This window comes from Athalia rosae, chromosome 3 (assembly GCF_917208135.1).
Source record: "Athalia rosae chromosome 3, iyAthRosa1.1, whole genome shotgun sequence".
Lineage (NCBI taxonomy): Eukaryota > Metazoa > Arthropoda > Insecta > Hymenoptera > Athaliidae > Athalia > Athalia rosae.
Window position 1 is genome coordinate 17,117,596 of NC_064028.1, and position 15,040 is coordinate 17,132,635.

Genomic DNA, 15,040 nt, shown 5'->3' on the forward strand with positions numbered 1-15,040 from the left:
AACGGCGGCGTTCGTTCGGCGTGAAGTTTTTCCGTTCTTCGAGCTTCGTTTTTTTTTTGTTGTTTTTGCTACTCAATTTCGGGGAGGGGGGGGGGGGGGGGGGGTTTAACGTGTTCGGAGGGAAAACGAGGGTGAAATAGAGAACGGAAAGACGGTAGAGGGATGAAACGGGTATAATTACTTTTTGAAATCGTCAGTTCATCCGAATTCTAACTCAATTTTCGTTTCTGTTTGTTTCAGGTAAGAGGATATTACGTCATTTTGGATTGTAGAATAAATACGCCTAGAGGGCATCGGCTGAGAAGTGGGGGATAAGGAGTAATTGATGATTACGGCTGAGCGGCGGGAGTTAGGTAATTAAGATAAATTAATAACGATGTAGAAATGAAACAGAGCGGTATTGGCTGGGTGGTGGTGACGACTGTGGCGGAAAACGGAAACTGAACGACACAAATATTTGGAACGTTCGCCGATGATACGTCAATAAAATTATTCAAATTCCATCACGCCATTTGCAGTGATGAAAAATTCAGGCTCGTCATTTCACTCGGCGAGCACCGGTAGAGAGAGAAATAGAAAGAGAGAGAGAGCAAAAAAAAATACCCACGAATTTTTCAGTTTCATTTTTTCGTTTCTCTATTAATTCCACGTCTGTGCAGTTATCAGAATGATAAACCGATGAAAAATTTCACAAACTGGATCTGTCAATCGGTGAATTCCAGAGGGAAAGAACGCAAAATATCCGCATCGTCCGACACAACGTGCGTTGTGTTGGTTTTCATTTTGAAAAATATTCCATTTTTCTTTTTTTCGCCAAATTTTCGAACAAATCGATAACTCCCTATGGACTACGTGACGGAAGTACGAACGGAATTTCCCCAGAAATGTCAGATTCCGATTTTTCGTCCTCGCTTCGGAAGGACCCGAAAGATCTCCGCAGATCGCTCGGTTTCGATACGCGCCTTCCAATTCCCGTGGCTTAATTTCCATAGCGTCCCTCGCGGCGTACGCTGTGGCGAAATGGAGATCGGTTTCGAGAGATGCACGCGGCGTGCATTCGGCGGAGAAACACGCGGGGTCTCTCCCGTCGGTACTTCACAAGTCGAAAGGGCGGTTGCCGGGGCGCCATGGCAACCGGATCATTCCCGTACACGTTGGCACCGTATTCTAGGGACTCTAGTTGGCGCAGCAGCACCAAAGGCGAGGGTGGAAGTCAGTGGGTTTCCCGTCGCTACGGGTCGTTGCCCTTGACCCAGAGTCGATCCCCTATGGGTCCTCCGCGTTGATCTAAATAACCGCTACCCAAGGCTGTAACTTTTTTCTTTCAACTTCTTCTCTTTCGCTCTCTTTTCCGCCTTGCCGCGAGACTCTCCCCCCTTACTCCCCCGTTATTCGTGGAATACTGAAAACGACTTTACGCGCGCGTAAAATGATTGCATGCGATTTGGCTGTACGTAAAATAATCGACGTACGCAATACGTCGACGTGTCCGTGTGCAACGTTCGTTTTGTAACGCACATGCCCCCCTTCCTCGTGCCTGTCCCGCTTGTAGAGAATTGTAGTAGCTAAGGGCAATTGCGGAACGGAGTAGTCTAGATGCGGCATAACGTACGTGCCTAGCTGGCAATTTGTGTCCATTCTCCGATAATTGCTCCGCTTTAACCGTCGTTATTATTGCCCTAATGATTGTTGTTGTTGTTGTCGTTGTTTTTGTTGTTGTTGTTGTTGTTAGTCTTGGTCTTCTCCGTCGTTTCTCGTTCTTGTTTCATTACGGTTGTCATTATCATTGTTGGGTTTACCCGGAACCCGAGGAGTAGCGAAGACGATGCCACGCCGGGGTTCTTCGGCTTCGACTTTGGCTCGGGGGTCTGGTCACGCACCGCCTCTGCGACTAACTAGAACGTATAAATTTTAAACCCGTTCGGCCACCTTTTGTCACGCGGTCTTCCGCTACCCGGTAGCTCGTTTCGAACTAGACGCCATTCAACGACGGGACGTTGTTTCGCGGGCGTATTCGTGGCCGCACACAACCCCGATTCGTATATTCTTTATATACACCTATAACGCGTATGTCGCGTACGCAGAGCCGTTCGAGCGGAGGTGTACCGTCAGCTTTTGGTGAAACCGACGACGTCGCGCGAGTATTTTTGGCGGCAGCATCGTTAGCCGGTGATGCGAACGTCGCCCCGACGTCGTATATAACATTGGGACTCGAGTCACGTGGAGAGATCGTAGAGATAACAAACGGGGCATTGGAAGGTCATTTTTACGCGCCTGACGTAACTACGTTCGCATAAGTCGGTGGTGTGCCTGTACGCTCGAACGGTACGTCAATAACCGACGAGGAAGTCTCCTGAGATATAGTATACACGTATATGTATATGTGTATCGCACGTTACACTCGACACGCACGAAAATATTACGAAGCTTGCGCCGACTTACTCAAACCGAGCCTTTCATGGATATCGCGGACGGTCTTCCGGAGATACGGATCTCGCCCGTCGACGAGATTTGCAACGAATTTTTGCCCCTCTTTTACTCGTCAAATTTCCCTCATCTCGACAAATTTCACCCGTACACACGCATTCGTTATTTTTTCGAATAAATTTCATCCCGTCTTCGGAAGACTTCGTGCGATTTAACGCGACTCGTTGACGATAAACTTTACCGTGAAAAGTGTTTTTGCAACGTCCTCATTTTTCCACTACACCGACTATACCTGACGTTATATAGTCGGTTTACTGCCAATCGGTGGTATCCTACAATTTTTAGTTAGCTGGACCAACGCCAAAATAACACTATGTACAGCATATAGGTACGGCTGAGTTAAGATCTTTCACACCGTGGTCGCTGGTTACGAGACAAACTTTTATCGCCGTTACACGGACTTACACATACGTACACACGTACGTATATATTTAAACGGATTACCCCGTGGTTACGTACCTACATACACGTACCGATGTATATGCGCCGTATTATCACATGAGGGAAAATTTTGCGAGGCTATCTTTATTTTCTATACGGAGCATAAGTCCTCATTCTTTGGTCCACTTTGAAAACGATCCGCCAGCGGGAAACGAGTCGCTTCTCTCGTACCGCATTTTTTACATACCCAATTTATTTCATGCGAAAAAAATATACCCTGAAAGAAACGTAAATTTAAACGATAAAATTTTTCGACTCGGGTTTAGATTCCGCTGTTCGCCGCGGTCGATTTATTCATTTTTTCCTCGTCTATTTTTCTCTCTTCCGCTTTTATTTCACCACCCCGTCTGGTACGAGTGCCCCCGTTTCTATTTCGTTTTCTACGTTTTCGTCGTCGTCGTTGTCGTTGTCGTCGTTGTCGTTGTTGTTGTTGTTGTTGTTGTTGTTGTTGTTGCCGTTGTTGTTATCGCGGTTGTTTTTGGGTGCCTCCGGCTGTCCACAGTTTTCCACGGTTATCTACGTTTACCGCCTCTGGATTGGAGCGTACGGGCGGTATGGGTTTACTACGTGGCTTGGTCTAGGAACGAATTAGGCGATATTTACATGGGACGGTACCGGGGTACAGCGATGCTCTCTGCCCTCCCCTCCCACCAGTTTGGATTACCATAGAGTTTAGCCAACTTTCCCCGCGACGCGGACCCGCCCGGACGACCATCCTTTGTCCCCTCCCCCCCCACCCTCGCCGGTAAGGTTGGCTCGGCTTTGAATATGCATGCCTCTGCGAAGGCAATCGAAAGGATTTTCCAGGGATCCAACGAACGAGTTTAGTTTCACGGGCTAGCTACTCGCCGAACTCCTACACATACAATAAAAGTGTCGTAATGGACTACCGGCGTTCCTATCCCCTCCGCATTTATATGCTTCGGCTTTCAAACCCTCCACACCCCCCCTCCCCCCCTCCGCCCCCCTCCGAAAGGGACCGAATAACGAGAGTGTCTGGAAAAGCCTCATCAACGACGATCGGGGTGGTGTAACACGGGGGGGAGGTATTTTAAACGAAACCTTATGTCTCAAATCTCCCGTAGAGATGCAACGAAAAAACAAACTCGCACCGTAATTTCTTATCAATTTCGGCTCTCGCGTATCTCGATTTCCCTCGAAGTCGTCTCCTCGGAATCTGATAGCTGAGGTCGGATGGCGAATCCTTTTTTCTTTTTTCCTGTCCCTCCTTGTTGTCTATTCCCACTTCTTTTCAACCTCGAGCCATACCGGAAAAGTGGTAAAGCAGCGTGGATAAAGTTGTTTCTCGAGACTGTCCGTTGGGATAGGGCGGTGAATTTCGGGTAGCGTGGAATAGGGTTGCGGAGAAGATATTTCGCGTGTTCGAGTGTGTCGGGGACGTGTAAAAAGTTGCATCGGGTGCCTCGCGCGTTCGACATCGTTACACGTGAACCTACTACCACACTCGGTAGTGCGGCGTACGTACGGTAACTACAGTGGCGGGTTTTTGGCTTCGGGTCGTTTTACCGGGAGGGTCATTCCGCCGTGTCTCCCTTACGTGTTACGGCTTATAAACGGGTGATTAAGGCAGATTAGACCCGGCGGAGATTAACCCTATACGTAACTAACTGTACATTATATCGCGGTGCTAGTATGTGGCGGTACATCGAAGTATTTTAACTACGTGTTACCATCGATCGAACGCCACCGCGCCGTGAACCCTCCTACTTCTCTATGCACATAATACGACGGTGCTCGAAAAGCCTCCACTCCTTTGGGTTGGCTTGCTTACTTGCTTGCTGCATTCGCGTTTCGACGTCCCTCGCCTTCTGGATGCTGCTGCCGCTGCCGCTGCTGCCGCCGCTGCTGCTGGCTCATCGTTTCAATCTTGTTACACGCTGCTCTGCTCCGCTTTTTAGGTCACAGCAATTATCGTAGACCCTCCCTTCCCCCCTGTTCCCCCTACTCTTCATCCCGTCGTGCGGAGCCCGGTGTACGTATAATACGTTCTTTTCTCCCTCTCTTCTCCACTCTTCCGTCTCCTCCCCGGCACTCTGCGCCCCATTATGAATCTACCGACAATAGAGACAACTGAACTGCATACGTAATAGTTATATACACCCATAGACGTATGTGTGCACGGTGTACAAACCACGTTACTCTTCCCCCCCACCGCCCCTCACTTCTGTTACCGTTCATTCGTAACGTTCGACAATTTCGATACACGAAGACGCGGGTGCGTAACGCACATCGCTACTTGAATCGCTGTAACATTACAACTAGAAACCTCGACGACCCCCCGTCACCCCTGCGGCCGTTGATCCGATCTCGTTCGTCGAGCCCTCGATCACCTTGGGGAAAAAGTTGAGCGTTTTCCCGATTCTCGACGGCGGATCGTCGACTCCGAAGAGATGAATGAAAATCACGTGGAAAGTTATCGACTCGGCGGCGCGTATCGCCGGTGCTATGAAAAGAACGGGAGAAACGAGCGAGATTTAATTCGTTTTATTGCCCGGAGTTTGTTTGTAATTGCTTTTAGGACACCCTGTGTGTGTTATACCGTATTGCAGCGGTGAAGTTACGGAGCACTATTCGCCTCGCTAGTCGGTTGTAGTTGCTAGGTATATATGTCACATTAATTATATCTCTCAATGCTGGGCAGAGCTCGGACCGTGGCTGGAGTTCATGTCAGTAACCACTAACCACTGTCCCATTGTTCCTTCCAATGTATGTATACCTACCTCCGAATGTACACATTCAAATATCCGTGTATTATGTATAATGTACCTGTATACGTATACACACATCAGCGCGGCCGATGCGACTGCCGGGGGGATGGGTTTGGTCTCTGGAATGGCCGAAGTGGAATGATCATGGAAATGACCACCGAGTTCCCCTCTCTCTTTTTCTCTCTTCATCGTCCGGCTTGTCTCACGTTCGCCTCTTTTCCCAACTATGCGGTTGTTGTTGTTGTTGTTGTTGTTTTTTTTTTTTTTTTGTTTCTTTTCTTTTCTTTTCTCTTCTCCTCCTTGTTATCCTACCCCCGCGGCTATTTTTGTGGTTCTCGCAGAGAACCGGGAGCTTTCCTCTATAATTTTTTCTCACTCTTTCTATTTCCACGCGTAATCCAACTTATGCTCGATGAACACGCCCGGACGTTCTACAACGCCGGCATTTTTCATACCGCGTCTTTGACAGAGGTGGTCGAACCCACGTTGCGCCTCGTACCGGGGCACCGTATAATACCACGTAACGCTGCGTCGCTCGAGACAGAGGAGGCGAAACTAGAAAACCAACGCCGTATACAAGACGAGACCCCCGGCATCATTTGTCAACCGTCACCGAACGACGTGGTCAAGAAAAACGCTTGAACTTTCTGACGATATTTTTTTTCCTCTCTTTCTCTCCATCTCGTTCCATTCCTACGGGATGAGAAGGGGATCGTTTCGAAAATGACGTTTGATTCTTCGCGAAGACGAAGACGATGTCTGAGTTTCGGTACAGGACTGGTTGGATTCGAGTAGGGGATCTTTGGAACGAGCGTTCGCGTCAATGTTTGTGAATCCGAGACGCGAACGCGTAGGAGTATAAGTTGGTGGACGGTGGACGACGAATTGGACGAGGAATGACGGCCGTAAGAAAATTACAGGGGAAGCACATTATGACCGAGAACTCGAACGTCGCGACGACGAAGAATCGACGCAACCTGGTACCAGCGCGTCGTACTCTGTAGTTTTATGGTATATATTGTGTCGTTGCGGTGTGCAATCTTCTTCGACGTGACTACAGCGCGCTCGATGGCTTTGCCAAGCCGCGCATACTTTTTCTTCAAAGAATTTGCTGATGCTGACCGCGTGTCTCAAGTCTGTACCTACCTGCCTACCTTGTACCTTATTCTTCCTTCCTTCCTTCCTTCCTTCCTACGTTGCCTACTCACTGTCATCGCCAACTCGGTTACTTAAATCTGCACTGGCATTTTGCGCTATCGAAATTGCTCTATCGAACGTGCAGCGTATTTTCGATCTCGATCGAGCGAATTATTACCTCGAATCTGGGGTGAAAAATATCAAACTGGCCTTAGACTATTTTCGTTTCATCGTTTAATTTAGCCGCCGCGTGCTTTGATCTAGGCATAAAAGCCCCGCGACGGAGTCCTGTGACCTCGATAGGAAAGTTTTATAGAATTTTCCCTGGATTTCGTTGAGGGGAAATAAGCTGAGGAAACCGAGGCCGTAACGTAGGCAGGCACCGCATTTCGTGGAGTTCGGAGTCGTTACTTTCGACGTATATATACATATACGTATCTACCTTACTACCGTTGCTATATATATTTATTCCCGCGGATCGAATGGGGAGATCCTTGCTGAGATAATCGCGGCGTTACCCAGCGCTGTCGCATCGTTAACCGAGCGGCTCTCCGCCCGCCCCGCAGTCTCTCTTATTTTCAAAGTGATTTTTCTCCGTTTCTTGTCCTCGATGTATACGCGCGGCAGTGAATCGACATCGTCGGATGCAGAGCGGTCTACGCACGTGGTAAAAGTTACTTTTTCCGAAAAATACACCGGAGCTGGAACGTTGCGTTTCCGATTATTTTACAATCGTCGTATATACTCGTACATCCCAACGCCCCTGATCATCCCCTTTCAACGTCGATGCGAAAAACATTCATCCTCCGAACAAAGTATACCGCGAAGTGGAGACGGCCGCCGGTGTTGGTGCAGCCGATGTTCGCGTACAGCTGCAAACACCGCCACTATTCGGCCACGCTACTCCCGCACCTTTTTGTATTTCTCTTCAACTCGGAAATTAGCTCGCCGGGTATATCATACCGCCCGCCGTACCAGAGCGCGCGCGCTTCTCTCCACGATAATCTCCATCCCCTAGAATTAAACGAAATCCACTGCTCTTCGCGGGTTCCCTCGGTTCGCTGGCTCGCTCTCTTGAGTGCGACGCCGCGCCAGTTTGGAATAAATAAAGAGCGAAAGCAAGACCCTCGCCTCGAACGGGGCTGAGTTGAACTCCCGCGAGTGTGACTGACGTTAATGGAGGCTAAATAATTCTCTTATCATCTTCTGGCTGCCTGCTCGGTGTGCCCGTTCCGATCCTTTATACAGCTTCGCTGTCCTTCTGCTCGGTGCTTTATACGACATTTACCTTGCTTCCAGTTATTACTGTCTTCTCATACTCCGATTCTCCACTTCACTGCGACCGGCGATATTTTATCGGAAATGAAAATCCCCTTGCACACAGATTTCCATACAACCTACCTATATTCTATATTGCAAATATTATTTTCATTTTTCTTCTCTTTTTCTTTCCTTTTTTTTTTTCTTCCTTCGTTTCGATTCCTTTATCGCGCTCGCTTCGTCCAACAATTACAACGGAATGAAAATTAGTGTGGAAGAATATCGCGTACCGGGTGCGGAAAGTGAGCGCGCTTTGACTCGCCTCGCAATTACGTCTCGTTCCAGTTGAGAGATACAAAGTGGTGGCCGATCGATGGTCTGACCGAGGATGACCTTTGTCGGCGTGAGAGGAAGGCCAAGGCTCTCGAGGAGCGGAGCGTGAAACTTAAGGACGACGAGGGTCGGTCGTCACGCGACCGCCATCGGCACTCGAGGTTCTTCTCGCCGTCGAGGGGCCACGAGGATTGACGCGGGGATCGCGGTCTCCGGGTGGTCCAGCTGCCCCTCCGATCTGAAATTATTTTTATTACTTCGGATTTTCACCCCGAACCTTCGTGCGAAGTTTAAGCGCTCTGTGGACCGAGTGGAAAATATTTTTCATTCTCGCCTCTTTTTTACATCCAAACTCCGTTTCTTAGCGTTATACACCGGCGCCTATGTATTTATTTACCTTTTTATTTGCTTCTTTTTGTTTATTCGTTCGTCCGAGGTAGAGTCGTGCGGGCTGGTAGAAACGCTCGGAGAAGGTTGGAATTTTATCTCCAAGGCACTCTTTTATAAATATTTATCTTCATTTGAATCCCTTGGGACTGTAACCTTCCCCTATTTTTCTTTTTAACCTTTTTTCCTTTTCGCTCATCCTTCGTTTCCTACTCCATCTTCGCACCTCACCCGTCGCTCGTATTTGTTCTGGCAAATCTTTTATACGTTTCGTACGCGGATTTGCATCCATAACGGGTGCTGGCGCGGGGCTTCCTCTCTCTCCCGACTTCGCGAGCTCTCGCGTGTATTACGGGTGTGTAACGGGAGCACCGGGTAAATCGGGACGGGGGAGTCCGGCTGCGACTTTCACCTCTCCCTCCCCCCCTTCCCCCCCCCTGCCGCCGACTAACATAGCTTCGGGGGCGCTTTTGTGTACGAAACTTTGTTTTGCGTCGTTATATTTTTATTTGTCCTCCTTTATATATGTATACGAAACACAACGCGCGATGTGATTCGATTGTTCCATCGCGCATCGAGGTGTCTTGTTTACCCCGACCGTAACAACGCGTCGTACACCTCGAATCGCGCGCAGTCTTCGGATGCGGAAATACCTCGCCCATTTATTTGCCTCGTTTCTCGACCATCCCTTTTGATAAACAGCGTCTCTAAGCCGAACCATGATTCTTCCGCGGAGCAATTTTCTACCCGCGGTAATGGGCGAATGCGAATTTTTCCCGCCCTTTTTTTATCCCGCGTTATGAATGGCGTCCAAAAAATTTTTCCCGCGGGTTGAAAAAGTTCGCGTTACCGTTCGTCCGTATACGTATATACACACGTATATACGTGCGCATGGAAACGTCGGAGGGACAGGGGTGAGTTTTGCACACTTTTCTCACCCGAGGCGAGAAAATTTGGACGGTCCAATTTGCGGAGCAATTAACGTGCGTACAACCCTGAGGCTGTCTTCCGTCGGTGGGGAAAAAAAAAAGCTCCTTTCTGCCCGTACCCGTTTGCAACGCATTTTTCAAAAACTGAAACGAACCGTTTCTTTGGCACGTAGTACCTCGGCAACGAAACTCCGCATTATTTCTCTTCGAAGGATTTCGAACCTCGCGCATTTAATTCGGCCTTGAACCGCAAGTCGGACTCTAAGAAGCGGAATTATTACGCAACGCGATTGCACGAGTCGGAGGATGGAGATGGAGAATGGAGAATGGAGATGGAGATGGAGAGGAATAAGAAAAGGAGAATGAAAGAAAGAAAGAACTGGGGAGGAGCGGGGCTGGAGCGGCGAGAGGGGGAGGAGTCTGGAATTTCATTATCCTCGGCGATTACCACTTGACCCTTTGCTTTATGGTGGAGATGCAAGAAGCAGCGCCGACTTTTCTCGGAGTTTAGCCGTTTCAAATTAATATTACTATTCCCACCGTGGTCGTAGACTTTTATTTCAACACACCGTGTTCTATACCCCGTAGATTCAACCGAAATTCGTGCCGTACGATTCTCGGTCCCGCCAGGAGATATGGGTGTAATTGTATTCAAGGGTAGAGGAATACACCGAGTCTGTTTTCGCGAGGGATGAAGGGAGAAGAAATTTGAAAGAAAGATCCCATTATCAGGGAGCGCGTGGCCGTATGATTTTCGGAGGAAAAAGGAAATCCTCCGATTAATCCTCCTCGGTAGCAGACTCGCTCTGGCCGTACGCCATCAATTGTGGTATACCAACGTCGACGTGAAATAAGGGCCAACGACGGGGGTCGTCCTCGACTATTATGTTACATTGTCAGAAAGAAATTAATTGAATGCGAGGAGCGAACCCGCGTACGACGGCTCCCGAGTAGGGCGGATGTATCGCGGACGTCAAAAGAGACGCGCGCGCGTTTCTTGTTCGGGTGAATTGAAGAACAAGTCGGTGGAAATTCTGCAAGAATTCCCGCTGACGGTTTATGAACCGAGGCAGAGATGGCGCCAGTCATATCCTTTCGCCGGTGGTGCGCTTTCACCCTTTCCGAAACCCTTGCAGTCCGCGTTCGGGGTTGATTTTTTCGATTTCGGCGGCCCCGCGGACCCGAGCGCGCACATTACATCGACCGAAGGATCGAGTGGGAGACGATGAGCGACGCCTTTCATCTCTTACCGCCTTTCTTCCGTAATAACGTCCGTTGAATTTAACCGGAAGTCAAAGTTTCGTACCTGATAGTTTCCGGTTCCTGGTTTGCCGCAGCGACCGTGAAGAGCGAATAAAAATAATAATAAAAGCTCGATAAGTGGGCCCGGAGATGACAGAAACGCCCTTGCAGCATCCGATGCGGCGTTATCTCTAACGGCAGTTTTTCGGTGGCTGCAGCTCCTCCTCTACGGCTCTCGCGGCTTGCGGGTGGTTAAATAATTTGATGAGAGAAAATTTCGTTTCAGACTCGCTATTATTTTCGTGCCCGCCCGCCCGCCCGCCGGTCCGCCTGCCTACCCACCCGCGCGCGATGGGAATCTTTTTCAATTACGGTGCGGAGCGAGCGAGCTTACGAGGGCGATCGTCGGGAGAAATTTTTATCTCCTCGTTCGTCTTCGGGTCGATGGAACCACCCCCGCTCATTTTTATTTCACCTTCCGTCTCACTCTCGGCGTGTTCTCGATCCGCGAAGACGGAACCCCGAGGTTTTTTGTAAATACGATTTCGCTCCTATTTCTCGTCGTTTCATGCAGTCCTGCACGGTGTACGTGTATGAGGAAATGGAGAGAGAGAGAGAGAGAGAGAGAGAGAGAGACACTGAGAAATCGTCGGTTATCTATAATTTTACTTTTCCCTTTATTTTCGCCGGCTATAATGTACGCTCGTGTCTGGTAAATTGCCGGACTGAAATTGATGCTCAATGCTCATCCAGGGTCGTTCTCATGGCTATACGCGGCTCGGTGTCTGGTCATATTCCGGACAATTACCATACCGATGTTTAATCTTTCATGCTTCGACGCCATCGGAGCTGGCAAAGTCGGCGTCAACGCGTTGCCAAAATACATACAGCAGCTATATTCCCCTCCAACCCCTAGACCCGCCGTATACATTCTTCCCCTCATTCACAAGCTGCAAAATTCAACCCACTCCCTCGTGTACCGCCTCGCCTCGCCTCGTCCCCTCGCCACGTTTTAGGGAAAATCTTAGCCTTCTCTAATTCAGTAGTCTAGAAAACTTTGGCAACGGTTTCGCGGCCGCGAGCGGAATTCCCCCGTTTTCAGCGGTGTTCTTTCTATACCGGGCGAACGGCGCACGGAAACTATGGTTATGTTTACGTTTATGTGTTACGCCACTCTTGTAGTTTTAAGTTATTGGTACAGACGAAAGTCCGGCCCAAAGATATTCTCGCTACCGTTATTATTTCGACGTGGGAGAGGCCCTCCCTCCTCCTACGCCAGAATCGAAGATATCTTCGCTGAAACCATAGCCTCTATTATATACCAGTTTCCCGCTTGGCACGATTTTCAAAGACCTCGTCTTTTCTTCGTACCGAAGCACGCCCCGAGCCGCTCGTTCGGCACGGAGTTTGATAACGTGGAAAAAACGATAAGCTTCTCGCGATCCGCCGACGTTACCGCGCTCACGTGTCTCTCGTTCTGTCCGTGAAAAAAGGGAAAAAGAAAAAGAAAAAAAAAAAGCACGAGGCAATTACTACGGCCCATTCACTTCATTTTATAAGTAATGTCCGCCGGTCCCGCAGCTTCGAACACCGGCTGCTGCCCGCCCAATAAAAAGAAAGCGGGGGTGAATTTCGTGCTATTAAGTCATTAAAATATTACCTAATTGCAGCATAACGTTTCCCCTTAATAGGTCGATTACACGCCACGATCCGTCACATCGTACCCGACCGGTGAGCGCACCACTGTAAACACAACGCTGCCGCACCCTGGGGCCGAACCACCCGGACGGCGTCGTCACAGAGTCCTTGGCTCAGTGGCGGGGTCAGGAATATTACGTACGTGCGTATATGAGCCGATGAACTTTGACCCCTCGGATCTCGTCCCTTCGGGTTTCCGGTCGTCGGTGTCGCGTCTTCCGCGCGTGATTGTCGTCCCCGGCGACGAAGAGTGTCCGGTGGTTTTGATTCGACGTAACGTGTAATCGATCGAGGGGGCTTCGGGAACGAAAGGTCGACGAAAATGATGCGGAGTTTTGTTTGGTGCGCGAAGGAATCTCGCTGTGTCGCGTAACATTTGGAAGGCGGTTGTACGGAGAGAAATAGCACGAGGAGACATAGAAACTCCATTAACCTAGGTCGAAGTGCGCGTTGTCGTTGTACCCGCAACAATGAGCAAACCGGATGTTACCGTCGCGTTGCCGCGTTGCGAGAACGGATCAATTCTACCGTAGTGGCGAACGTTTTGTTCCACGGTGACGGGAGGGGGGGGGGGGGGGGGGAGAGCAACTACGATGCAGTTTATTCAACTATAACCGGGCAGGTGCGATACGATATCGTAGACCGCGTCATTCCTCGAGGTGCATCGGAGACTTCGCATAGCATCTCCGGGGGAAACCGAATCCCCTCAACGAAATTACGTTGCGATCGATGAACCGGTGAAAACGAGAGACGAAATTCCGGCTACTCGAAAGAAGAGCCTATTCGAATCTTTTTCCCTTCGCTCGATTCGGCGTTCGTTGAACGGTCTCGCCGCTCGTTCCCGATCGCCGGCTTTCCTCGGAATTCCGTTCTCCTCTTCCGCGCCCGCTTTCATGTTCGGGTCGACGCGGGTACTGCAGCCGGTGACAGTATGAATTAATTATATCCCAGCCCTTCCTCGTTTACACGGAGCTTTGAATGAAGCCCTATTGCCGGCAATCGGTCGCTCGCGGTCGCTGTACAACAGGTTTAAACCTTGTCTCTACAACGCTGTGCTGTAACCGGTCCAAAATCCTTCGTTTGTCTGTAACGGGACAAAACCCTACGTGATGGATTATCTCTCAGACATTTCGTGGTGCGCCTTCCTTGGTAACCCGCGCCACAGACGCGGACTGCTATCCGAAAGGTAGTGATAACAGCGGCCATTTCGCGAATCACCCTATCGGAAAAAAGAATTCACCTCGCTTCCGGGTCTCCACTATTTCTCGAACAAGTTCAAGTAGCGCGAATTATTCGCGCGAGTCGCGGCGATGTGACGATCGCTCGTTGCACGGTAGTAATAAATGTACGGTTCTCCCCGGTCGCGGGGTGCGAGAAGAGGTCGGTGGGGTGGGTGGACGGGTGGGTGGATTATATATTGCGTCGGAGAGTGGGGTTTGTTCGTCGCGTCGGTATGACGTAGCTGTGCGGCGGACTCGGGGAAGCGAGCGAAGGTTTGCGGTTGGTAGAGTCACGCGGTGTCTTCATCGGAGCGTTTCGCACAGCGGACTCATTAAGGGGGTTATTTCAAAGTTTAACTGAATCCAGTCGAGAGATGATAAAAACTACCCCTCGTTCTACCCACACCGCGTGGTACCCGTTCCATACCGCCCCGTCGTACTAAGCAACTCGCCGGGCAATATTAATTAACGTCATCTACCGGGCACACTGCACCCGTGTATATTTGCAGCAGTCCTTTACAGCGGCAGCAAAAACAGTAAAAGCGAGTAAAGTTTAAAAAGTTGTTTGAACTCCTCTGTACACACACCGTTTACATCTTTAAAACGTCATAAACTACCTGGAATTGGTCTCGTTCCGTCTCTGCATTAATGCAGGGAAAGTACAAGGTCTACGAAACGAGGGCTGAAATAAATACTGAAAAAAAAAAACACAAACAAACAAAACAAACAAACACCAAAATAAATAAAAATCTCGGGGGATACGATGGAGTGTATCCCTGCACGGGTCTATTTTACATGCATATTGTATCCCCGGGAAGTTGAGTGGTAACATATGGGCGCTTGCAGCAGGGGTGTAATACGAACGTTTTCGCCGGTGTTCGAGCTTTGCGATTCGTGTGTAGAGAAACGTTTTTGATACGCCTAACGCCGGTAGCTTAACGGTGTTGAAAAGTAGTTGTAACGCTTCTCTCGTTCGCTAGGTGTGTTACGTCCTGTACGTATAGGCGGCGAAGCTTGCAGCGCACGGTTCTCGGGATCTCGGGGTTTCGTATTTCCACGTGGGGAATCAAGTGTATAAGAGGTAGAGAGTAAGGAATCGCCTTAAACACGAGAAAATGAATATTTTAAGACGCGAGAAGAACTTTGTAATCCCAAGGATCTTCGACCCACCCTCACC

The 15,040-nt window shown here is 49.4% G+C and overlaps 1 protein-coding gene across 9 annotated transcripts in view; it reads left to right on the forward strand.

The window, feature by feature from the left end:
- LOC105690654 (RNA-binding protein Musashi homolog Rbp6) overlaps window positions 1-15,040 on the forward strand; it is a 468,805-nt gene that overhangs the window by 51,043 nt on the left and 402,722 nt on the right. Inside the window, exon 1 of one of the 9 annotated variants that reach the window (XM_048652727.1) lies at window positions 311-353. The exons of the other annotated variants lie outside the window; for them this stretch is intronic. Within the exon in view, the coding sequence (XP_048508684.1) occupies window positions 326-353 (28 nt within the window). The 5' untranslated portion in view covers window positions 311-325. Of the gene's footprint in view, window positions 1-310; window positions 354-15,040 lie in introns of those variants that run through there. 9 annotated transcript variants of the gene reach the window in all.